Source organism: Sitophilus oryzae, unplaced genomic scaffold (assembly GCF_002938485.1).
Source record: "Sitophilus oryzae breed Bouriz unplaced genomic scaffold, Soryzae_2.0 scaffold_1297_pilon_pilon, whole genome shotgun sequence".
In the NCBI taxonomy this organism is placed as follows: domain Eukaryota; kingdom Metazoa; phylum Arthropoda; class Insecta; order Coleoptera; family Curculionidae; genus Sitophilus; species Sitophilus oryzae.
This window is the reverse complement of record NW_022145945.1, coordinates 1,991,357-2,018,462: the sequence shown is the minus strand read 5'-3', so window position 1 is coordinate 2,018,462 and position 27,106 is coordinate 1,991,357. Positions and strand designations below refer to the sequence as shown.

Here is a 27,106-nt window from a genome sequence, read left to right as displayed (position 1 = left end):
TGCACTAACTTACGCAGGTCCTTGATAGGATGGGAGCATAGTTCCTCCGGTTCTAGCCTAGCTTTCTCAAATAAAAAGTGTCGGTTGCGATCCAGAGCCTCGCAGTGACATATTATGTGCTCCGCTGTTTCAGGATCTTTATCGCAGAGTCTGCAGGTTGAGCTTGTTCAGGTAACACTTGACAGACATGTGTCCTGTCAAGAGGTCTCTTGTAATCCGCACTTTATTCCTGCTAAGCATTAGCAGTTCTTTTGTGGTTTTAGAGCTAGGTCCTTGGATAAAGGCCTTGCCTACCTGTGCCATGTGTCTATTCCTCCAGTGGACATTCTGCTTTTCCCTGATCCAGAGTTTTAGTGCACTACGGACCTTACATTTGGGTATTTCCAGTACTGGCTCTGGACTAAGATAGGATGATCCTTGCCTAACTATAGCTCAGCGGCTTTTTCGTTGCTTTGGATGCCACTGTGGCCCGGCACACAGAATAATTTAATTCTGTTCCTTCGTGCCAGAGCCTGTCAGTTCATCTAGGCATTTCCAGACGCGTCTCGGCAATACTTTTCGGCTCATAAGCGTCCCAAGTACCGCCTGACTGTCTGAGCATATATATTTGATGAGCTTATGTATAAGATCTTTTGTTGTTTTCTCTTGCACATTGTAGAATAGCGAAGATTTCTGCTTGGAATACGCTTGAATACACAAAGTAAACAGCACAGTACCCAAAAAAAGCGTAGAGGTAAGCTTTCGTCTACCAATTTAAAGGTTGTGGGTTCGATTCCTACAGCCGGCATTTCATCAGCCGACTATTTTTAATAAAATAAAAATAGTTTGGGTACCTAGGTCGACCCAGCCTTAAATGGGTACTTAGGATTCACAATCCTGAGGTAATAATAGGCGGTTGAAGCATAGTGCTAGCCACATTACCTTCCTTGTATACCGAACGGCTCTAGTATGGCAAGCTGTACCTTGCTACTCCCAAGGCGTTAAACGCTATATACGGGAGCTATTATTATTATTTACCCAAAGAAAAGGACAGCCCCTGTTCCTTCAGCGGTCTTTGACCCGTCTGTATATATTTATTTATAATTATTAAAATATAAAAACCACAGCTTAACACCCTTCGCAAAGAAAAGCTAACCAAAGCAACCCAAATGCTAACCAATGTAATTATATTTTTGCAAAATCACAGTTAATTATTAAAATATAAAAACCACAGCTTAACACCCTCCACAAAGAAAAGCTAACCAAAAATTCAAAACCACAGAACCCCTAAAAGAATATCTAACATAACTTCACTTCAGTAGAAAATTATATAAAATAATTATATTGACAATGTCGCAAATAGCATGCGAAGACCGTCGATGAACTGTCAATCAAAAAGTCAATGGTTGCTAGCTCGGAATATTGTAAATACATGTATTTTCTTAATTTTTACACTTACAAAGAGGTTTTATTTAATTTTTGTGCTTAAACTAGGTCAATCCACATCTATATAATGTAGTAAAGTGTTAATATTTGAAGTTTCTACCTGATCTGTATGGAAAATTTAACGTTTTTAGTGTCCGCAATATCGACTGGAACCGAAACCATAATTTATAGTGGAACTCAAGAACCTGGAAGACTCCATCCATAACATGGAATGGGAATCCTCCAATAAAATTATCCCTAATCCCGCCCTGGCCAAATCTCAAACTCCACAAGTGTAGATCCGGTCTGGCCGGCCGCGCCGCCACACCGGCAACACCGCCAGCCCCCCACACACGTGTGTGTACGTGCGAGCGCGTCCTACCGCCCTCCGCCTGGCCCCCGCATCACCGTCCTCCATCCATCACACCCCCCACCCCTTGTTCCTCACGGGAACAGAGCGCGCGGCAAGTGCCGCTCGGCGCGTCAGTCAGTCGAGAACGGACGCTGGCCGAGGTAAGGTGACAGATTTGACGTCAGTTCTGTCACAGTTACCGAGAACGAAACGGAAACAAACAACCGATTGCGTGCGGAATTCATATCGCGTCAAAGTTTTACCTGCTATTTCGTTTTTGTTGTCTAGTGACGTCTGTTTTTCTCGTAGTATCCGGAAGAAAAAGATTCTGTGAAGGATTTTTGTGATATGTGCACCTGAAGCTGCTCCGGAAGTGACTTTTTATTAATTTGTGATTTCGATTTTGTTTATTTGGACCCTTATTACGTCAAAGTGGATCTCAAGGTAGATATTCGTGTGCCTTTGCATCTGCCATACTAACACTAACCATTTTTGTCCATTCATGTTTGTGTTAAACTGAATACAGTGAAACTTCCCTAACTCGGGTTCTTGTGATATTTTTCTTCTTTGTGAAGCGCTTTTATTACTAGATAGACCCATTTAAATAAAACTCTAGCAAAATAAGACACTAATGTACCAAAATACTATTATTTTGCTGTTGTAACACAAAAAGTTGTTTAAAATACGAAAGTTAAAACTGTAATAGATATTGTGCTTTGAACTGTATCAAAGGCTGAAAAAATGACCATATTACTAGAAACGTCTAGCCGCTATCAGTAACTGACTATTAGTGATAAGCAAATGCAAGACCAAGAGTTCCTTGGTCTTGGCCCTGCAGGATCCTGTCTTGGTCTTGTTGCAAGACTATTACAAGTCTTTTTGCATTTTTTTAATAGATCTTTACTAGAGACACTTCCTAATAAATGCAGTTTAGTTTTTTTTTAGTTTAAATAGATACAGAGTCCAAAATTGTTCAAATTTGGCATGTGTATTCAGCATAAGTAGATCTTTAAAAACCTTATTTACAGTACTGTTGACAGCTGTAAAATTAATAGGGGAGCCAATATTTGGAATCAATATATTTGGAGTCAAAATTTGCATGGGATTTTCTATGTTACCGTATATTCTATTAAAAAATATAATCTCAAATTGGTTCTTCTATAAATGTCACAATTACCACTAACTTGAATCTCTAAGGGACCGAAAATTAAATTTCAGTTCAAGTTTTAGAGATAAAGAAATTCGAGAGATAAAATTACTTACCTAGTCAGATTGTAAAAACTCAATTATTTACATATAATTTTTAATAAATAATTGAGTTAGAGAGTATTTCGAGATAGAGGAGTTTCACTGTATGTTCTGTTAGACTCTACTTTGTTCATGCTAGCACTAATCTATATTATGTGCATCTAAATTGTCCAGAATGTTCTTTTTAATGTGATTGAATGTAATCTTAGCTCGATCCACAGTTTTACTTATGCAATGATTTTTGCAGCAAGACTATAAAGAAAGAGTTTGTGATAGTCAGTCCGTAATAAAGAACATTTTGTGATACCGTTACTTAAAACTGTACGCTAGTGTAGAAGGTTTTCAGTCAAAACTAAACTTTCTGCACTAGTATCAAATCCAATCAAAGATCTGATTAATACATAAGAAGAAATTGAATGATCAAAAATAATTATAATCGGAAATATAACAGTCAATCAAATCATTATCCAAATTCTAAGACAGTGATACGAAGGGATGATCTACTTCATAACTATGATATGAAATTGAACTGTTATATGGCTTGCTATGGAAAGCAATTTTTGTACTATCGGATACCAATTTAACACACTTATTTCCTAATAAAATATCAGAAATTCTTGTAACAATGGTTGTCTTTTAAAGAATTCCTTGGTATGCCTACAGTCTCGGTACACAATACTTATTTGTGATCATTCATTAACTTAATTTGTCTTCTCCCTAGGATAAGCTAATGATTATAACATCTTTACATGTATAAACTGTAATAATAAAAATGTACTAACAGGTGTAGGGTTTCTATGTTTTGCAAATCAAAATTTATATTTGTACCCCGTTATAATCAAGGAAGGTGACAGATAAGTTATTCTCTATAATACAGAACTTTGTAGAGAAATATAAACTTCCCGATCTAATCCGAAAATGTTTTTACCTGAAAAAGCAGGTGTTCAACACAGACATTTAATTTAGGGTCTCGGAATGTGTCCCATTAAAGTTTGAAATACTTTAAATACCTGCAAACGCGTTATTTAGGTTATCTTGGCCTGAATTTGTGTTAGTTTTGTATGGAACAGTAATAAAACCAGGTTTTCCCCAGTAACCAGACTTTACACATGAAAGTATTACGTAAGAAAGGTTAGAAAATAGTTTAAAATTGAAGTGAGTTTTAAGTCCAATATTCCAAATCACTTTTTAATCACACTACAGGTATGAAAAAGTATTTTTAAATGTTTTGAATTCCAAATAATTTTGTTTTGTGCTGAAAGAGTGTAGTTTAGATAAAACTAGGCATTCTTTTAGGCAATTTTTGTGATAATTAACTTGAATTTTGGATGTTTTGTTCGTGTATTTTTGATGTTCGAAAGAATAAATGATTTAACGTAACATCCCAAGGGCTTCGACATCATAGGGTGGTTAAATCGCGCTTGCTCAGTCAGGGATCATTTTTTAAACTCATTTGCTTCAACGGATGAAGGGAGTCATGAATCTCTGCTCTCTGTATATTCATCATACCAAGAATTTACAACTTTGAGAAACACCTCATTGTAGTATTGATAATAAAAAGGATTGGAAGGAAGAAACGCGTACCTACTCAGCATATAAAAGACCATACCATAACGTGGTATACTGATGCTTCCAAAACCAAAGCAGGGACAGGGATAGGAGTATTTGGGCCGAAAACCTACCTGAACAACCTCAATCTAGATCAAGGAACTCTTTGCTCCAGTCTTTGTGATAAAGATCCTGAGCCTGCAGAGCACATAATATGTCATAATAAGGCTCTGGATCATAAGCGCCACTTTCTATTTGGGAAAGCAAGGCTTGAACCGGAGGAACTATGCTTCCATCCTATCAAGGACCTGCACAGGCTGGTGCAGGGCACAAAGATAAAGGACACTGGGTGCAGACATACAAAGGGGACAGACACAACAAGTCTTACAGGTCGCAGTGTTTTCTGTGTTAAAACTCGTATAAAATATATCATAGTTACATTAATATCACAGTTACATAAGCAAATTTGTTTGATATTTTGAAAAAATACCGCCTAATAAGAAATTAAACAATTTTTTAGTGCTTATTAATACAAAAAAAAGTAATTAAAAGTTGCTCAATATATTATTGATAACATAATATCTTTGTTTTAGTATTGAAATAAAAATGTTTAGTCTGCAGTTTTGTAATCATATTGTTTTGTCTTTTATTTTGGATTTGTGGTGTATTTTTTTAGGTTTGTGGTGTGTCAAAATAAATAGATTGGAACTATTTATATACGATTTTGATGCTTTAAAGAAAATTATGTTCTTCCGAGAAAATAGCGTTAATCAGCTGGCGATTTCAGTGTATGTTTTTCTTATTAAACTACGTAAGAATGGCCTTCAAAAGTTATTTTTTCTATTTTACTGCTGAATAATGTTCAGTAAAGCTATTAACTAATGTAAAACCGTTAATGTGTATGTGTTTAATTCCGTATCGGTCATTCTCGGAACCACTATCATTTGGTAAATAGGAAAATTGGTGAAATAGTTCGGGCATTATCACATAAAAATTCAAACGGAAAACACTGAATAATGAATTTATAAATATTTACGATATTCGAGGAAAAAATCTATTGATAAACCACAAATATCTTTTGAAAACCTTATTTGATCAAAATTAAGGAAAAATTCAGACAAAAATGGAAAAGATAAGAAGAAATTTCTCAGGACTTTTTCCTTGATTTGAGTAAGAAGAATCTTCGCACAGTCTTCTAACAGTCAAGGTCCTTATCGAGAAATGCATTGAGTATAATAGACTACTAATGCTTGTCTTCGTGGATTTTGAGAATGCCTTCGGTAGATCAGTGGAAGCTTCTAGAGACACTAAGTGAGAGTTGCATCTATCATCGATACTCCTCAATCATTGACAAATCAATGCACAGACAAATTCAATGTCGATCGAGGGGTAAGACAAGGCGACACACTGTCCCCTAAACTATTCGTTGCTCTGCTAGAAAGTATGTTAAAATGATAAACTGGGATTCAACAGGAATTAACATCGATGGCGAATTGATAAATCATCTCAAAATGTTTTGCAGATGATATTATTTTAATAACAGACAACATACAGGAGGTACAGAATATGCTGGATATGCTGAATGATGCTTCGGAAAAAGTCGGTTTGAAAATTAAGTTATCAAAGACACAATACCTGACAAACCTAGTACTGAGTGGAAATTTAAACATTAATAATATATCTTTGGAACAAGTGCATAGACATATATAAATACTTAGGGAATGAGATCGGTATTAAAAGGGATAATCAGACCCACGAAATTCTACGAAGAACATGTTTGTCGTGGGCGGCATTCGGTAAACTAAGGCATATACTGAGATCTGATCTTCCCATATGTTTAAGAAGAAAGATCTTTAACCAGTGTGTCTTGCCTGTCCTCACGTATGGAGCTGAAACACTTACTTTGACAAGAAAGAACATACATAGTATACCGGCCAGGCAATGGAAAATGGAAAGGTCCATGTTGGGAGTTACACTTAGAGATAAAATACTCAATCATACAATACGCAATCGAACAGAAGTAAGAGATACGGTGATATCTGTCTTACATCTTAAATGGAATTGGGCAGGACATATGGCTAGGGTGACAAATAGACGGTGGACAAAGAGACTTGTGGAATGGAGACCAAGACACGAGGCCTATAGAAGCAGAGGACGATCTCCTAGTTGATGGACAGATGATATTAAGAAGGTGGCTGGAAACTGGATTCAAGTGACACAAAATAGAAAGAAATGGTTAGAGTTAAGGGAGGTTTTGTTCAGCAGTGGACGGTAAAAGCTAAATGATGATGATAATGAATCTTCGGATTGTGACGGAATTTTTAACAGGACACTGTCTCCTCATTAAACACCTCAGTAGATTGAAGCCAAGAAAAAACGGCGAATGCAGATTCTGTGGGGAAAATGGGGAAACACCAGAACATCTCATCACTGAGTACGCCGAGACGACAACCATTCGTGTCATAAACTTTGGTACGACTGATATTGGAGATGGAAAACTAACCTCTGTAAATCCGTTTCAGATACTGGCTTTTGCTAAAGCCCAGAAAGACTGTATTATGATGACATACCTACAAATTACAATTTACTTAACTTATTTATTATACCATTAAATATTTTTGTCAAAACTGAATAAACATTCATACTAATTTATAGTTCGAAAAAATATACAAAAGAATATTAATACCGAATTCTGGATAATCTCTATTATATACCATAATAAAAATTCCGCTTTGTTAATGTTTTCCATCGTAAATAGATTTCTCGGGAAGCATAATGGCGCCGCAATGTCGCTGAATAAACAAATCAAAACCAAAAAAAGAACCGCGTTTCACAAAATAAGAGGAAATTAGGAAATACCACTCCACAACCGCCAGTTACTCATCCGACGCGTCGTTCTTTATGTTTGTTTGTCAGCCACTTGTTGATCTCGGGAATTGTTAATCGTGTCTAACCAGAAGTATATTCGCTCTCGATACTTGGAATTGATTTTAAATAAGGTCAAAGATAAACAAATAAAGACGCACACACACACAATGCTATTTCCTGTATGCTCTTAAGACGCGTTTTGACGGTTTCGTCATTTTAAATTAAAATAGCTGATTTAAAGCTGTTCTTCAAACAAAGCGAAAATTTCAGGAATAGAATTGACAGAAAGTTTATTGAGAAAAAGCTAATAGACGTAAATGTTGCAGCCTAAACTGTAGTTAGATCATATAGATTACAAAAAAAGAGAAATGTTTACTAAGGCTGGCATTTCTGGTCTTGGGTGCCGATTTTCGTGTGTACGAACAGGGGCGGATCGTGAATTTGTGGGGCCCTGGGCTGAAACTACTTAGGGGCCTACATAAGTACTCAACTAATAGCCATATCAAAAAACTGTTTCTATAATGATATATTATTATTCTTCTTCTTTACGTGCCGTCTCTTTCGTGGAGGTTGGCGATCACATTGGCAAAATCTTCACGATTCTCGGCTTTCCTTATAAGTTCTTCAAAAGTTAGGTGAGTCCAGTTTCTGATATTTCTCAACCAAGATAGTTTCTTCCTGCCGAGACCTCTCTTTCCTTCAATCTTACCCTTAACTATCAATTGTAAGACGTGGTATTTTTCATTTCTCAATATATGCCCTAAGTATGATGTTTTTCTTATTTTTATTATATTGAGCAATTCTCTTTCTCTGCCTATTCTGCTGTAGACTTCGGTATTTGTGATATGTGGATTTAAGTAACATAAATGTTACTTAAATCTACGCAAGTATTAGTTGTACAAAAGGCGATCTTATTGCTGTGGTAGCAATCTCTTCCAGGCAAACTTTGGGTGAGAGAGAAACCGAAATAGTGATATTTTATAAGAATATAAAAAAACAATAAAACAATTTTATTTATTTACTTATTATGAATTAGTAAAATAAATTGATAGGTAGTAGTCACAGAAATTGACAGTTATTTGGTCATCACATTCCAAGTCTTTAGTTAGATCACAATTTATGGAAAGAAGTGATAAACTATTTAGTCGATGGTTAGACATTGTTGTCCTATATTTATTTTCTACATAGGACATCTTGGAGAAGGAGCGTTCTGCTTTACAGCTAGTGATTGGCAATGTTAAAAAAATCTTTAAAATGGTATAGCAGTTAGGGAACACGTTAATAAGTTTATTTTCATACATGAGCATAAAAATGTCACTGCAAGAGGTGTAAGACTCAGACATAGATTGGAGTAAGTATGATTTTAATTGAATGCACTCATTCACTAAATGCTCGTCTACGTCATCGGGATTGTAATCAATAATATGAAGTGTAATTTCCAAATCTATGTTTTCGATATTTTTGTCTTGCAAATCCATTAAAAATTTGAATTTCTTGCTATATGTCTCATAGACTTGTCTCCTTTTATTTAAATCCATAATCAGCTTATCCAACGCAACTTTTAACGTGTCTCTTTAATCTTTCTGCGCCGTATACTGAGAATTCACCTGTAGACTTATCTGAAAATTTTGGGATAATGCGTCTCTTGTTTATGTAATTGTAGTCTATTATTACACTAGTACTTAATTTTTTAGCTTTTTCGTCGTATTCCTGTAACATTTGATCTGATTGATGTCGTATGTTGCTCACAAAGTCTTTGAAAGAAACAATTAACTTGTTGCCTTCACAAATGTCTAAACCAGGGCTCTGTATTTTTTTATTAACCTAAATGAAATCTCTCCAAAACTTCTTCCCAAAAGATAATCAAAATTGCAGTCTCGAGTTTTGCCATTTTATTGAATAAATTTCGTGCCTCTTTCCGGAAATCAACTTTCTCAATCTCATTTTCGCTGAAAATTTTGAAAATTTTCATAATGTCATCATAATTATTTTTTAAGGCTTTGACAGCATCATAGTGGCAAGGCCATCTTGTCTGGCTTAAACTTTTAACCTGAATTTTAATTTTATTTCACGATTCAACAGTTCCCACCTATGGGTCTATTGTTTTTCGCGGGGCCCCTTGTAACCTCGGGTCCCTGGGCTGCAGCCCAAACAGCCCGTAGGTAGATCCAGCCCTGTGTACGAAGAGTACGGTTAACACGCTTAGCAAAATAAGATGTACTGAATAAAGACAGAAGGCAAGAATTTTCCCAAGCGCATGGAATCGTCGATTTCAAACTGTCTGTACGAACAGCGAATTCCCTACTCTTCTTTTTTGATCTCATAATACCACTAATTTTAACAGCGTACTGTTGGTTGAAAACCAATCAAAAATTTCTGTGCGAACGCGTTTTGCCCTTAAGTGGTTATGTAATAAATACTTCGTATTTTTGCTTTTTCCTACTTACTAGATTGCCATTCACTCCTATACATGTGAATGCCGACCCAAGGTTTCGCTTGCCAGCAGGGTATACCTCTGTGGCGGATTCATCTCTTCAAGAAATAAAAGTCTTTAAGAGTCAGAAAAGTAAGAAAATCTACAAAATAAAATAGTTTTTTTTGTAAACATTGTCAAAAATTACGAACCCTTACAGATGCATGAGCAATACATTTATTTTTATTAGATTGTTTTATTTTTATTTTAGAGGCTATCGCTTCTTTTGTTAAAGTTTTTGCGTTGTTAAAATTTACTCTGTGCCCTATGTCCCATTAATGCTGACAAATTTTAGATTTGTGAAAATCGCTTTTTTTTAAAGAATCTTTATCTATATTCTTTAATTCGAACATTTGAGGGTCTAGAGTCTAGATGTTTCACAAATATTGTTGAATGAATCCAAAACTAAAAACCTTACAAGATTTCGAACCATAATAACGAAAAAGCAGGTCAGTTTTTAGACATTTAAAATGGGAACCACTTAATATCGCTGTCTATTATGTATTTCGATGGTGCAGTAGGTATAGTACTTCAAAGAACTGTCAAAGAAGATGGTAAATTTATTGCAAGATTCCTTGAAATGAGTTTGACAAAATAGTAGTTTATTTTTAGGTACAAAAAGAAATCCAAATACAAATAAATTTTATTATTTTTTAGTACTGTGTTTTTTATTGACTTATCATTTCATACTTTTTTCATATCTGATATATAAAAAAAATACAAATATAAATATATCTTCAAATGAATGAAATCTACCTGAATGATTACATTGTTTAAAAAAAAACAACTTGAAACCTGTTTTTTTTTGTTGTATTTATGTCATACTGCACTATAAAGACGTCAAACCTTCATACCACTATTTCTAGCTGTACTTTATCAAAAAAAAAAATATAATAGATAAAGCTATGATGTGAATGCATTATCTCCATTGACACATATACTATTTAAATATAACTATATCTCGTTTAACCTTGTATAGACAATAGCCAATAACAACATTAAATAAAAAAATCAAATTCTTTCATCTAACTAAACTGATGCAGGTCAATAAACCTTTTTGTTTATTGAGTTTTAAGCGTTTTAATTTGTCTGGAGCAAAATAAAGGGAAAAAGGACTAAACTACATAGAAAGTGGGTAAAAAATGGCCTGGTTTGTGGACTCCAATGATTCGTGTGTCAACATCCTGCATAAATATTTCGATGCGATAAGAATGTCAAGTGATCTTTTGTTGTCTCTCTGCTTTCGGAGAGCGTAAACAAGGCTTAAAACACACGTATAGACGGGCTTGTGTTAGTGAATGCGATGTTGTAACAATTCAAAAATTAGAACACACATACTTTATTTTTTGCAAGGTTTTTTAGCCGACCAAAAAAAAGTTTTTTAATTGCACCCAAAATGAGTTATTTGGATCATAAATGACCTAAATACAAAATATTTTCATGGTGTCTGTCTGTAACACGATAACTCAAAAACCGCTAAACCGATTTTAACGAAATTTGGCACAAAAATACTGTGGCATCGGAGAATCTGGCCATTAGTTTTTGGTGGGGGTGTGGGGTTGGTAAGGGGGTATGGGAGGGGGTTAAAAAATTTTAAAAGTCGTAACTCCAAAATTACAGTAGCTAGCGAAACGCAATTTTCAATTTAAGATTAGGAATAATATTTGCAACAAAATTTGTAATAACATCAAAATCAGTCAAAGTCGGAGTTTTTGAGATAAAAAAAAATTGGAAAAATTCCTTTACTTTGAAACTAAAAGAACTGCCTACCAACTTTTTATTAACATATTTTAGTATGGGCGGCTATACGTTCTACCTACATTACATCTACCTACCTACGTTACATTCCTACCCTACGTTACATCTACCTTCATAACCTTACCCAAAAAGAATAACGCGAAGAAATGCGAAGACCACAGAACAATATGTCTGATGAGCCACGCAGCGAAAATCTTTATGCGAATAATATTCAATAGAGTATACAGCAAATGTGATGATTTCCTTACTAGATCACAATACGGTTTTAGAAGGGGGACAGGAACAAGAGAAGCCATCCTGAGTTTAACGTTAATTGCAGAGAGGTACATGGAAGTCCAAAGGAAGCTGTACGTATGTTACGTTGACTACAAAAAAGCCTTCGATCGAATACAGCACGAAAAATTACTAGAAGTTCTCACTGAAGTAGGCTTGGATGAGAGAGATATATCATTATAAAGGAACACATACTGGAATCACAAAGGTCGTGTCAGAACAGAAAAAGGAAATACAAGATACGTAGACATACAAAGAGGTGTTAGACAGGGATGCATATTGTCATCATTATTGTTTAACGTTTATGCCGAATATATAATCCGAAAAGCTCTTCAAAATCGTCCAGAAGGGGCTAAAATACATGGAAAAATTATAAACAATATAAGATATGCAGACGACACCGTGGTATTAGCAGAATCCGAAGACCAGCTGCAAACCCTAATGGAGAAACTGACAGAAGAAAGTATCAGGATGAGTCTAGAGATTAACCCGCCAAGACAAAAACTATGATTTTCGACAGACATCCGCAAGACAATGAAAATACCGACATAATGGTAAACGGCGTCCATCTAGAAACCACGCGGAGTTATATTTACTTGGGCAGGGAATTAAACAGCCAGCTAGACCACTCTAAAGAAATCAGAAGAAGAATAGAAATAGCTAGGGCTGGTTTCCTCAACATGCGGAAGTTTGTGTGCCATCCCAGAATAGATATACCAACGAGGCTAAGAACATTAAAATGTTATATATGGCCCCTACTTCAATACGTATGCGAAACATGGACGCTAGAACAAGAAGACATCAAACGCCTTAATGCTTTTGAAATGTGGATGTATCGTCGGATGCTGAGGATAAGTTGAATCTCCAGAACAACAAATTGTGAAGTTTTAGAGAGAATGAAAACTCGTCCACACCTAACAGGCACAATTAAAATCAAAAAGACTTCCTACCTTGGACATATAATGCGGCACTCAGAATATGAAGAAATACAGCTCATAATAGAAGGAAAAATCGATGGAAAACGTAGCATAGGGAGGAAAAAGAAATCATGGCTACGTAACATAAGAGATTGGACCCACACCGACGGAAACACTCTTATTCACCAAGCTCTGGACAGAGAGTCATACGCCATATTAATCGCCAGCCTCAACAGAGAAGGCACCTAGGAGGAGGAGGCTATACGTGCCTCCCGGCGCCAATTTTTTTAAAGAGTTCAAGAAATAACAGCATGTTGTAAGGAAAATAAAACTTCGTTCAACAAAATTATCCAAATTTAGTTAATGAAACACCATTAATTTGACGCGGAAATGATTGACCATGATAAAAATTATGCAAATTTTAAACACCAATAAGGAACTATAGCGACGAACTCATCAATCACTGACAAGTTGCTTTTATATTTAGCAAAAAAATATTCCTGTATGCCTTTACATATTACAGGAAAAAGGAAGAAAACACTAATAAGCTGTTTTATTGAATATATCTTACAAACCGCATATTTAAAGATGGAAACTTGCTTCTGGCCAGCTTTATTGATAGTATTTGCATCAAATTAACATTCTACCTAATTAAAGGAAGTTACACCGAATCGAGGACTTAATTTTATTATTATTACTATTCATACCGTAATTTGCAGGATATGAAACACACAAAGTACATACAGGATGATTATCTAACTATAACTAAAGGAATAAATTCAGTAAATCTAAGATATATTTAGTTTTTTGAACCGTTGTTGAACTATAGGATCATCATAATTTCTAACTTATTGAACCATCTCCCTTATTGCCTATTGTTGGCTATGTGGGTCCAAGTTATCCCTGCTTTTTTGCCGTCTGGTCTTCCTCTAGACCTCTTAATACCTCGTGGATATCAAGCTATAATTTTTGTAGTCCATCTGTTGTCAGTCCTTCTTGCCAGAAGAAAGAATCTAGAAGAAAAAATCTATTTTTTACGATCTTTCTTCGTAATTTCCAGCATGTTTCGTTCCATGGAGCGTTGTGTGACCTTCAGTTTCTTTTTTATGTTGGTTTTAGGTGTCCAGGTTTCGTATGCATAGGCCACGACAGCTAGTACACATTGATCGTATGTTTTCTTCTTTAGGTAAAGTAGCATTCTAGATTTTAATATGACTCTTCCATATTATATACTCCATGCTAACTTAATTTTTCTCTTGATTTCTGGTAGTAGATTGTCTCAAATATTCTTTTTCTTCTTCTTCTTCTTTCTCAGCCTGGTTCCATCCAGTGTTGGATATAGGCCTCTTCTAGGTTTTTCCATGCTTCGCGATCTCTAGCCAATCTTATCCATTGTCTTCCCGCCACTGCCCTGACGTCATCGACCCATCTATTTTTTGGTCGGCCCATACTCCTGGTTGTTTCCCTAGGTCTCCATAGGATTACTTTTTGGGGCCATCGGTCTGAATCCTGTCTTGCCACATGTCCTATCCATTGCCACTTCAGACTTGCCACTCTTTTAACGACATCTATTAATTTTGTTTTTTGACGTATGTGGGTATTCCGTATTTTTTTCTCTAATATTGACTCCCAACATGATTCTTTCCATGGCTCTTTGTGCTACTCGTATTTGTTCTGCTGTTTTTCGAGTAATTGACATAGTCTCTAAGCCATACGTAAGCACAGGTAGAATGCAGCTGTCGTAAGCTTTTTTCTTTAGGTTCATGGGCACCTTTTTATCCTTGAAAATATTGCTCATATTTCCAAATGCTACCCATGCCAAATGGATCCTGCGTTTGATCTCCGTATTTTGGTTTTCCTTGCCCAGCTTGATTTTATGACCTAAATATATATATAATGGTCTACGTTTTCAATAATAACGTTGTCAACGGTAATGTTATGGATATTGTTGCTCATTATCTTGGTCTTTTTCAAATTCATTTTAAAGCCAATTTTCTGGGATTGGTCATTTAGCTCATTTAGCATGGTGTTTAGTTCTTGAATGTCGGTGCTCAGCAAGACAATATCGTCTGCGAACCTCAGATGGCTAAGGTGTACCCCATCGATGTTTAGACCTCTATTTTCCCATTCTAATTTCTTGAAGACATTTTCCAGTGCCAGTGTAAATAACTTGGGAGAGATGGTATCTCCTTGTCTCACGCCCTTGCCGAGTAGTATTTTTTCTGTTTTGAGGTCATCATCTAATTTAACTTGGAAGGTTGCACTATCATAGATATTTTTAATAATGGAATAATATCTGGAATCAATTCTCGCGTCCTCCATTGCAGCTAGAAATGACCAGGTTTCGATGCTGTCAAAGGCTTTTTGGTAGTCTACAAAGGCCAAATGTAGAGGTATATTGTATTCTGTTGTTTTTTCAATGACTGTTTTAATTGTTTGTAGATGATCGATGGTACTAAAACCTTTTCGAAAGCCTGCCTGTTCTATTGGCTGATAGGAATCTAGTTTCGTAGACAGTCGGTTGTTGATAATCCTAGTGAAGAGCTTGTATAGATGCGAGAGAAGGCTTATTGGTCTATAATTCTCTATATTTGTAAAATCTCCTTTTTTGTATAATAGCACAACTTCTGCGTTTTTCCATGCGTCCGGGATTCTACCCTCCATCAGACATTTATTTAACAATACTTCCACGGCATCCACTAATGGTTTTCCGCCCATCTTCAGCATTTCAGGTGTAATACGATCTTCTCCTGGGCTTTTGCCATTTTTTATTTGTTGAAGTGCGTATTTAATTTCTGTGGTTGATATTTCTGGCATATCTTCTGATCCTACGTTTATGATGTGTTTTTGTACTCTATCTTTGTTTGGTATAACAGACTGATAAAGTTGTTCGTAGAATTTGTGAATTTCATTTCTAATTTCATGTTTGTCTGTTGTTATAGTGCCAGGTGTGTTTCTTATTTTTATTATTTTTTGTTTTCCGCGCATTTGCTTGCGTCTTAACACTCTACTTACCTTGCAGGATTAGGATTTTTAACGTGTCATATTATGAAAAATGAAACAACCACGTAGATACAAAAAAAAATCTGTATTAAAAGTTGCTATGGATTAAAACTAGATTACACCGGCATAGAAACAATCGAAAACAGATGGGAGTGAAGTTAGCAAAGCTTAAATCAAATCGCGTTGGCAGTAATGCCACCAAACTACGTCATTTTTCGATAACAAAAGCCGGGACCACTTATCACTAGACTGAATGTCATTGTTTTTTCTGTTCGTATTTTTTCTCATGATTGCAAAAATGCTGCAATGCAATCGTGGAAAATAACTTGGACAGGAAGTTGAATATAAAATATAGGCTACGATAGCATATTAACAATTGGTTTTTCCCAATAGTTTTTCTTTGCCGATGTGTTATGATAGATAATTGTCATAATTATTTAATAAATGGTATCAGTTAATTTATATGAATGTTTAATTTTTCAGTATGGATGTTAAATAAGTTTTTATTTCAATAAAGAAAAAATGATGTTTCTTCTGTCTCGTGGTGGTGCTGTTTGGTAGCATCCTTACAATAATAGTTTACCAATCTGGTTTTACAATGGAACGACACCTAAATAAAAATTTATACTTATTTATAACAATTTATGAAATGCTAAAATACGTTTGTCTAATTTTTAATGACGTATTCAACTAAATCTAGGTGTGTGTAAAATCGAGTTGTTTTTTCGAACTGTCACGGGATAAGATAATTGAAAATAAGCTGTTTTTCCGAGATATTGTTTATAATAATCGCTGAAACGCAAGCAGCAGTAGATTGTGGGTAGAATGTGGGCGTGTTTATACAGTTCCGTTTTGCCGCAACTCGTATCGAGCCTTTTTAAACCCGCCGTTAATGCTGAATAATTCCGCTGTTTAGTGCTTTAATACGATTAAATTATCGCCTCCATTAGGGATGTTTTAGTTTTAAAAATATCGATATCGATTTGATCTCTGCCCCGGTGAATTTTTTCAACCATTCTAGAAATTTGTTGGCCACCCACCATTCTATAGCCCTTCTGGTAGCTGCTTTTGAAATGCTGCAGAAGGGAGGATCCTGATTACACGTTTTTTTTTTATTGAAAATTGATATTTTTCACTTTTCAAAGCTTTCAAATATACGAATTATTGAACTGAAAAAATACTCTCAGGTAGATCTTTAAGAAATTTTATGCTCTACAAGAATCCGCGTATGTAATTTTTTTTATCTTAAAGCGTTTCAAAGTTATGGTACTTTTAATGAAAAAAGATTTTTTTCTGTGTTATTTAAATTGGAAAACTTTGACTGTTCACCGAGACCTTTTTAAATTGAGCTAAAAATCCTGCCTTCCGGGGATATTTTTTTCTCGGTTATTAGGTTCATTTTAACCCATAAATTCTATAGGTTAGTTTTTTTGGCTCACCGTAACGGACATGTTACTTCCACTTACCACTATCTCTTCACTGAAAAAAAGGATCTCTCAGTCGAAATGAATATGATTTTGACCCAAAAGATTGGCGCTTTTCAATAGGGCCAAGAACGACGTTTCTTTACCCAAAGCATTAACTATCTTTTCATAAGCTTTAAAAAATTACTTTAGAGAATAGAAGAATCTATCTGTCCAAAGTATTTCACTCTTGACCCTTGAAATGAATATGCAAAGAAGTTCTTGCTACAAGAACAGTAGTCTCTTTGATTCATGCAACAATTCTTGATTGAAAAGGGACATTTCTTGATTAAAGAGACACTTTTCTTAAACCTGTAGCGAATACTATTGACTCAACTAAAATTTATTTTGATCTAAGAGAAATCTATACATCATATACAGGCATATTACGAGGTATATTATTTTCTGATAAATATAGGTTTTCCTGGTCTGTAGTAAGTAAAGTGATATTATTTTCCTCGATAGTAGTTATTTCTGCTTCTTCACTACTTGGCATTTTTTGGGGTGGTTCATCACTCTACAAATTACAAAGAAATGTTACATCACGATTAATCAAAGTAAAGCAAATAAATTATTAAAATTATAAGTTTTGGTCACATTTTGAATTTTTTAATACGACGCGACGACTTGAAATTCTAAAATTTTGGTAATTATTTGCATAAAAAAATCGATACCTATATTCTTATTCTATCTATAGTCACACATGCATTATCTAAACAGGTGCATTAGGTAAATGTTTCTTACCTTCAAATATAGCAAATAAATGCTCTAATTTCCATTTTTTCAGAAACTCCTTTAAAGAATCCATATGTCCTAAAATTCGTCCATAAAAAATGACAAATACGGATCGGACTGCCGACTGATTGTATATACCGTCCTTCATCATCGTCTTTGCGTGTTGTTGAAAAATGACCATGTTTCTCGAATGAAGTACTTCCTAGCGTATTTTTCTTATTATCTTAAAACAAAGTAACTTGCACTTGGTTGAATGAAAATAGATTCAAGAGAAATTTTCGAATTTTTCAAGAGAACCAGTTTTCTTGAGTTAAGAGAGTTTTTCTTCAGGCAAAATATTTTCTTTTACGCTAAAATAATTTCTCTTGCCACTAATTTTTTTTCAAGAACGATGTTTTAGTTCAAGTCTATCTTTTTTGTCAGTGTTGTATTACTACTATTTTTATTATTTTTTTATTAAACAAAAAAATTATCTCAATTAAGAAGTAAGAAGTTTATTTAATATAGTAATTAAAAAAAAAATATCGATATATTTTACACATCTCTAGTCTCCGATTCAGTGGTTTTATACATACATCAGCTATTGTGTTATTTTATGCCATATTCATTATCGATAAATTGATCAATTTTAACGCGTGTTTTGAATATTAGTTCCTTTATACATATTTTCAAAGTGCGATAAAATATTTTTTATTCACAATCATACAATAATGAGTGCTTTATCCACTGACGTGAAGCGTTTAAAGTTATATTTTACCCAATGGATACCAGTGGAACAAAATATCTTTATTCCCATTTTATACCACTCTATTGGCATAAATAAAATAATAATGTAATATTCTGTAGACTTCTACACTTTAGTGAGCAAATGGGCACATAGTTGCTTCTTGAGCGTCTGCAAAAATTCCTGCAGGAATACCATCATCATCTTCTTGCATTTTACCGTGGTTTTTAAGAAACCTTTGCAAATTTTTATCACAAGCTCCAAGTTAAATAACATAGTTACTATAACAAAAATAGTATCCAGTTTCAGTGGAGATACGTAGTGTCCTACGTAAACCACGTAACAATCTCAAGATTATCTTTACTTAAATCAAGGAAAATCTTTGATTTTTCTCGGTCGTAAGTCCTGAGAAATTTCTTCGAGTGTCTTAGACCGTTGGAAGATTCGCATTCCAGGCTACATCTGGAATATTTCAAATTCTTGTGTTCTGCTTTAAGTTGGTTTCTAGTTGGATACCGGGACGGTTCTGGTCCAGTCAGTGGAGTGTCCGCTCCTTTTCTAGCTAGATCGTTGACTGTTCTATTGCCTTCTATCTCTGAGTGGACTGGCAGCCTGAGTAGGAGGACTCTATTTTCTTTGCCTAATTTGTTCACCTTCTCTGTAGGCATTTTTTGACCAACTATGTAGACAATTGAGTGGTTCAGAAGTGAACTGGATCAAGTCCTAGAAGGTAATTATGGAGAAAATGAGAGTTAAAGTTTTTTAATGTTGCTTAATTAAAATAAAACCAGCTGGAGAAGAAAACTTGACACAATGCTTTATTATATTTTAAATTGTATAATTGCAAACTAAAGTAACTCAAAATACAACTGTGGTCATTTTTAAGACTGTTTGTTTATACTTTTTTGGACTTGAACCAGTTTATCTTTGAAAATATTTGAAATTTTAGATCTAAATTGGTTCATCGGTATTCAATAGTAGGAAATTGGACTTGATCCATTTTAAGTCTGACCACTCGAATTATTGCAACATCACTGTTATATATTAAAATATAGGATTGCATTAAAATATTTATTTTTAAAATTTTATCTTTACCACATGTCAGTTACCAAGAAAGTAATAGATTTTAAAAGATAACACATGTCCTTTAACTAATCACTCGTTAGACCTTATATAACTAATTAGACAGTTATATATTCAAGACGATATTATGTGTATCCTATCGCTTAATTTGTTTACATAAGCCTCATTGTTTATGTTGGGGTCGTGTCATATGAATTTATAGTTTAACTGTACTGGCACAGTTTTGAACATTTTTATAGCACTAGGTTGGAATTTTCAGAATAATAATAATAATAAAAAACGTTAGTTCGAGGAAGGTATGTATATAGTTCATAAATAGATGACATATTTAAATATGTAGAGATTTAATCTTTGAACAGCTTCTGTAGATCTTAGTTACCAGCAGCTGCGAAACCATTAAAATTTTGACCTATACCAACACCCTGTATGATTTAATATAGAATACCTATATACAGGGTTGTTCACCACATACGACACGGAGTATTGTAGCTAAACGATTAGATTTTTACAAATTGTAAGTTTTGAGTTTGTTGAAGGACTATTAGAGCTACAATTTAAAAATATTTTTACAAGATACAGAGTGTCCCAAATAAATAAAAAACATCAAAGTTGTATTTTTTTAAATGGAACACCCTGTATATTATTGCATTTTTAGTTTCTACGATTAAAATAAAGGTAAATCTGATTAAGGTTTATTACACTTAAACCTTACCGTTTTTGAAATATTTTCAATTTTGCGAAAGTGCAGTATAAATTTTAAAGCTTCATTTCTCCGAGGATATCGAAGTTTTTAATACTAAATATTTACTGAAGTTTATTTATCGATCAGTTATTGTGTTGCAATAATAAAAATTATACTACCTTATACAGAGTGTCTAAAATTTTATTTTAAATAATTACTAGCTTTAAACGGCAATAACTTATTTACATTAAATAGAACACCCTGTATATTTTATGAGAATCAGATGCACAATTTAATTGTCTATCAAATTGTATTATACCACTTCTTACCTATTCCTTCAAGTTTTCGTAGAAAATGCATTTTCTTATAATTTAGACCTCATTTATCAATATACCCATGGAATATTGACATTTTAGATTGTTTTTAAAACAACAAATGTACAAAATGTACAGGCTAGTAATATTATCGTTTTTAGTAAAACGATAATATTACTAATTTATATGCAAAAAAGAAACTATTTAAATCTTTATAAAAGAGTATACCATTAATTAAATATACCACCAGTATTTCCGCCCAAATACTAATTAACTACATAATTAATTGTGTTCGTTAATAAATTATTCTAAATAAATGTGGATTCAAATCAAAAATCAATATAATAATAAGTTATGAAAATGAACGTCTCTGTTGTTATAAATAGGCATTTGTCGAAAAATTAAATATCATTTTTAAGGTGTTACTTTTTACCACACTGTCTAATACACATACATAATTCAGCTTTTTAGTATTTGGAGCAAGTATTATTAATCAACGGAAACAGTCAATTAATGTAGTCTGAATACTGGAATCATATTAATTGGTCCTCTTTAACAAATATTTAAACAGTTTTTTTTAATGAAATAAACGAACTATATCGACAATATTAGTATCTGTACTCTTTAAAAATTTGGTACATCTTTAAAAATAATCCAAAATGTCAGTATTCCATGGGTATGTTGATAAATGAGTTCTAAATTACAAGAAAATGCATTTTCTACGGAAACTTGAAGAGATAGGTAAAAAATGGTATAATACAATTTAATAGACAATTAAATTGTGCATCTATTCTCATAAAATATACAAGTGTTCATTAAATTAAACAAATTATTGCCGTTTAAAGCTAGTAATCATTTAAAATTAATTTTTAGACACTCTGTATAAGGTAGTAAAGTTTTATTATTGCAACACAATAACTGATCAATAAATATACTTCAGTAAATATTTAGTAATAAAACTTTGATACCCCTCGGAGAAATGAAGCCTTAAAATTTATACTGCAATTTCACAAAATTGAAAATATTTCAAAAACGGTAAGGTTTAAGTGTAATAAACCTTAATCAAATTTACCTTTATTTTAAGCGTAGAAACTAAAAATGTAATAATATATAGGGTGTTCCATTTAAAAAAATACAACTTTGATATTTTTATTTATTTGGGACACTCTGTATTTTGTAAAAATATTTTTAAATTGTAGCTCTAATAGTCCTTCAACGAATCCAAAACTTACAATTTGTAAAAATCTAGTCGTTTAGCTACAATACTTCGTGTCGTATGTGGTGAAGAACCCTGTATAAAACAATGTTCATCTATTTTTAACAGACAATTTTGAGAAAATAGATTGTTTGAGGCCTACTATTAATTCTTCTACAAACAGGAGTTTATTTTTGACACTACATAATATATCAAAAAGTGTGTTTTTCCTGCAAATAATAAAGTTTACGTACCTTAAATTAGAGATATAACTGATATCGTCATCATTTTTGTATATTTCCACGTACTTACACGCAAAAGTAATAAAATAACAAAGATTAGATGTAATTTGATGGGAGTCAATCGTGATAATCGAAATATTTTTTTATATTTTTATAAAGTATATGTTATTTAAAAAAAATGCTATCATTTGTGGGATTAATAAAATCATACCCAAAAATTAAGTAAACGATTCAATGATTCAAACTTTAATCACTTTCTTTAAAAAAATACCGTATGGTTGAAAAAAGGGCGTCAAGTACGCTTGGAAGTGACGATCGTAATTTCCAGGCTAACGTTGACGCCGGTTTTTTTTTTCGATCGTATGCTATAAAGTTAGTATTTCATAGCCTATCAAACGAATTCGGTGGCTATTAGAGTTTCCAATTTTTGGAATCCCGTTTTTTAAATCCTGGGATAAGAACCTAGGTACAATCCCGGGATCCCGGGATCCCGGGATTGACTGTCAGAATGAGAAATTTAATCTAAAGAAACACTTAATAAAAATGCACTACATATACTATATACCAAAAAGAAAATAACAAAAACAAAGTAACAAGTAACATTCATATTTAGTATAAGTAAAAAAACAATTTTGTTGCAAAAAATATAGCAAACGCGGAAATATAACTTTTAGATATTGACGTTCTGCTTAATAAAAATAAAATATGATCTTTGAAAGATTCAAATAATTTTAATAAAAAAATATTGAAATAATAAAAAAAATTGAAATTAAAATAACAAACCAAAAACCTAATAGAGACCTTTTTCGGAAGCCTTTTTTTTTTGGGTCACCCTGTACGTACTTAAAAAGGGAGTTTAATACTAAATATCATTTTTGGTATGATTTTCTGTATAGATATTTGTACCCACTTGAAGTTTAAAAACTGTGGCTATCAGATAATAATTATTATTTCAACAATTTTGCCACATATATAAAATTATATCGTAGTTATTTTTATCTTATCTAGATTAAATTTTTGGTTATCATAAAATTTAGTTCCGTATTGGTTTAACCCTATCTTCAATATAGATGAATTTTATTTTAAACCACTTTATTTTTTAGTTTAGGTGCTTTGTTTGAACGTTTTAGAACTCTGTGTGTGAATTAAAAGTGAATTTAAAAGTTTATTTTTGTGAATTTATCTCTTTTAAAACAGTGAAGTGACGAACTTTGTTTAACAAAATTAGTTTTGTGTTTTTGAAACCAGGATTTATAAATACATCTGCACCCAAACTGATTTTTTATGTTGCATAAGGTAACCTAATAACCTGTCTTTGATAAAAACCAATTTTGTTTACGTTTTTTCAAGTTTTATTTTGGATTTTTGAGATATTTTTGGCCAACTGGACAAAATTTCCAATGTTACTTTATAAAAGTTATCTTTTAGTATTATTTAACAATTTTTATTATTACTATTAAATTATTCCAGGGGTATAAATGTTTTATAGCGTTTTAATCTAAAGTTAAACATTAATTTATTGAGTAATATTGTTGAATAATCGCAAATAAAAATTGTTAATAATATTCTTACGAGGCTGTATTATACAGGGTGTCATTGAAATGGTGTAAAAAAATCGGGGGGTGATAGTGCTCCTAAAATTAGTAAAAAAAGTTCCTATAAGTATAGGACGGAAAATGCATATTAAGGGAGTTAGGGGCACTGAAAGGGCGAATTTAAGAAACGGTTGTTTTGAAATTGTAGGTTTAAAAAACGAGATAAAATTTCGAAAAAAAATGCTCTGTCATAAATTTTGACCCTAAATCAAATGGTGATACTGAAAAATTATTTGGAAAAGCGGAAAGGGTAGTTTTTGCAATGGTAGGGGGTTGTTTTGTGAATAACTTTTTTGAGGTTATTTTTTTTGCAACGTGGGTTCATTTTTTGAAAACTACATATTTTTTCCTACAAAAAAGATACTCTTGTTGCACATCGCCCAGAGCCAAGATTTTTTTTACACCATTTCAATGACACCCTGTATAAACTACAATTTACTGTTTTTTGTGACTTTTATTTTTCTGCCAATTATAGTTGGAATTGGCCAATTAGTGTTTTGTCTTTATTGTCGTAATTTATTTGTTTCTGAATAAATTTAGTTACTTAAATATGTTTTTTCGGCAAAAAAAACAACTGCTATTTGTACAAAATGACATACGAAATATACGCACGTCATCGATGTTTAGATAATGTACCGTGTGTGCCAAAAAAATTGCATGAAACGGGGAACAAATATTTAATTTTTTTTTCTCTTTTACCACATTTTCTTTTTACCTATTTGTCGGGAATTTCTTTTACGGACAGTGTATAAATGATATTATATTGTAGTATATTAACTTCACGTCACCCAAAATGGTATGAAAAACCCATCATCATACTTATTTTATTAGATTTTACTGTAAAACCACATAAGAAAACCAGTCTGGGGTATGGTAACAAGGTTCCACCGTTTCTCAAAAATTCATTTCAATTTCAAACCATAAAACGGTTGGTTTTTCGCTATCAATTCCGCGTTACTCCACGTAATACGTTCGCTAGCTATAATTCGATTCCGCGTTAGAATTTTGCAATTAAAATTTATTGTGTTTGCATAATCGAATCCTAGTAATACATTTCGTAAACGATTCTTGTTGTTTTTGTACAAAGCGGCTTCGTCCGGTTTAGAAATTTCACCTTGACACTGAAATTCGTTTAAATAATGTCTGGTTTTATACAAAAAATTGCCATGAACTGATTAATATAGTCTCGTTTTTCAGTAACACTACTAAATACTTCGAACTAATGATTATCAATAGTAAGAACTATCGGAAAAAAGAAATTGCCATCTTATCTGATAGTCCAGCAGCATTAAAACTGTTTCCCAAGTGGAAAACAACTTAAAGCAGCTTAAGAGACTCCATCGGTAACCTGAAATGATATTATCTATCGATATTTAAAAGATATCGATATTTTTTTGAAAGAATTTAAAAAAAAAATAGAGTCATATCTTTGATGCTAGATGAATAAAAAATCGTGGATGTCTAAAATAGGGATGTTTAAAAAATATCATAGTTTTGAAAATATCGATATATGGAAATATCGATATTTTTTCGAAAAAATCTAAAACCGATTTGGAATCATATCTCTGATGCTAGTCTATCTAGATGTCTAAAATAGGGACGTTCAAAAATATCGATATATGGAAATATCGATATCGATATAAGGAAATATCGATATTTTTTCGAAAAAAATTAAAAACGTCTTGGAATCATATATCTGATGCTAGTGGAAGAAAAATTCGTAGATGTCTAAAATAGGGACGTTAAAAAAATATCGATATATGGAAATATCGATATTTTTTCGAAAAACTCCAAAAACGATTTGGAATCATATCTCTGATGCAAGTGGAAGAAAAATTCGTGGATGTCTAAAATAGGGACGTTCAAAAAATATCGACAGTTTTGAAAATATCAATATATCGAAATATCGATATTTAGAAAATATCGATGTATGAAAATATCGATATTTAAAAGACATTGATATTTTTTCGAAAAAAAACTAAAACTGAAATCGTGGAAATCTAAAGTAGGGACGTTAAAAAAATATCTAGCTTTGAAAATATTGATATTTTTTCAAAAAAAATCTAAAAATGATTTAGAATCGTATCTCTGATGCTAGAGGACGAAAAATTCGTGGAAGTCTAAAATAGGAACGTTCAAAAAATATCGATAGTTCTGAAAATATCGATATATGGAAATATGGATATTTATAAAATACCGATATTTTTTCGAAAAAAATTAAAACTGGTTTAGAATCATATCTCTGATGCTAGAGGAAGAAAAACTCGTAGATATCTAAAATAGGGATGTTCAAAAAATATCGATAGTTTTGAAAATATCGATATTTTCTCAAAAAAATCTAAAAATGATTTGGAATCGTACCTCTGATGCTAGAGGACAAAAATTTCTTGAAAGTGTAAAATAAGAACAAACAATAAATATCGATAGTTTCGAAAATATCGATATATGGAAATATCGATATTTAAAAAAATCTCGAAATTTTTTCGAAAAAAAAATGATTTAGAATCGTATCTCTGATGCTACAGGAAGAAAATGAACACTGCGATGTCCCATTTGTAATTCTCAGTAATCTAATAATAATATATCTCTCTCTACGACTAGTGTAGGTATATTATAGCTATTTAAGCCTATGCCGGAAAACAATCGATCGTTGCCAGTTGTGTAAATACGTTTCGAAACAGACTTAACCTTCGTTTACTTCCGCGAACGTCAGTTCCATTATGTGTTCGCGATTATACTTGCCGGCGATTTTTTTCCTCGATGGTTTCGCCGTTTCCTTTTGAACATTAACCGACAACGACGACCATAATTAACAATGGAAGGAAAAGGTTACAACCGGTGTGTATTCTGTATAATTGCGTTCGCGTGAGCGTGCTTAGGAGGTGACACAAAGACGCTGTTAACGTATACTATGAGAGGATAAAATAAAATTTGCAATAATAATGGTATACTTTTTTTAATCCACTAGTGATTAAATGTTTTATAAACAACTTCTAAATTTATAATTATCTACCTTTAAAATATTTCGTTATAACCGAAATAGCCCCAATTATGAGCCCACTAGCAAAACCGGTGATTAAATCTATGCTCGCTACCGTATAGTTGAACTCATCTAAAAAGTTTTTTAGCTGGGATAATTAATTATAATACAAGTTAGACCTTCTGGGATATCAAAATATTTCGTTTTTTAAATTTTATTTTAGAATTTTCACAAAATATACATAGTGAG

General features: G+C 33.0%; 1 protein-coding gene across 2 annotated transcripts in view; it reads left to right on the top strand.

Annotated features, from left to right (window-relative positions):
- The first annotated feature begins 1,864 nt into the window (after positions 1-1,864).
- LOC115874539 (ets DNA-binding protein pokkuri) overlaps positions 1,865-27,106 on the top strand; it is a 36,538-nt gene continuing 11,296 nt past the window's right edge. The window contains exon 1 of one of the 2 annotated variants that reach the window (XM_030889713.1): positions 1,865-2,200. Coding sequence is in view for 1 of the 2 variants with exons in the window: in XM_030889712.1 (XP_030745572.1) it covers positions 23,567-23,578 (12 nt within the window). In the remaining variant the exon portion in view is untranslated. Of the gene's footprint in view, positions 2,201-23,422; positions 23,579-27,106 lie in introns of those variants that run through there. The other variant, XM_030889712.1, reaches the window with a different exon arrangement.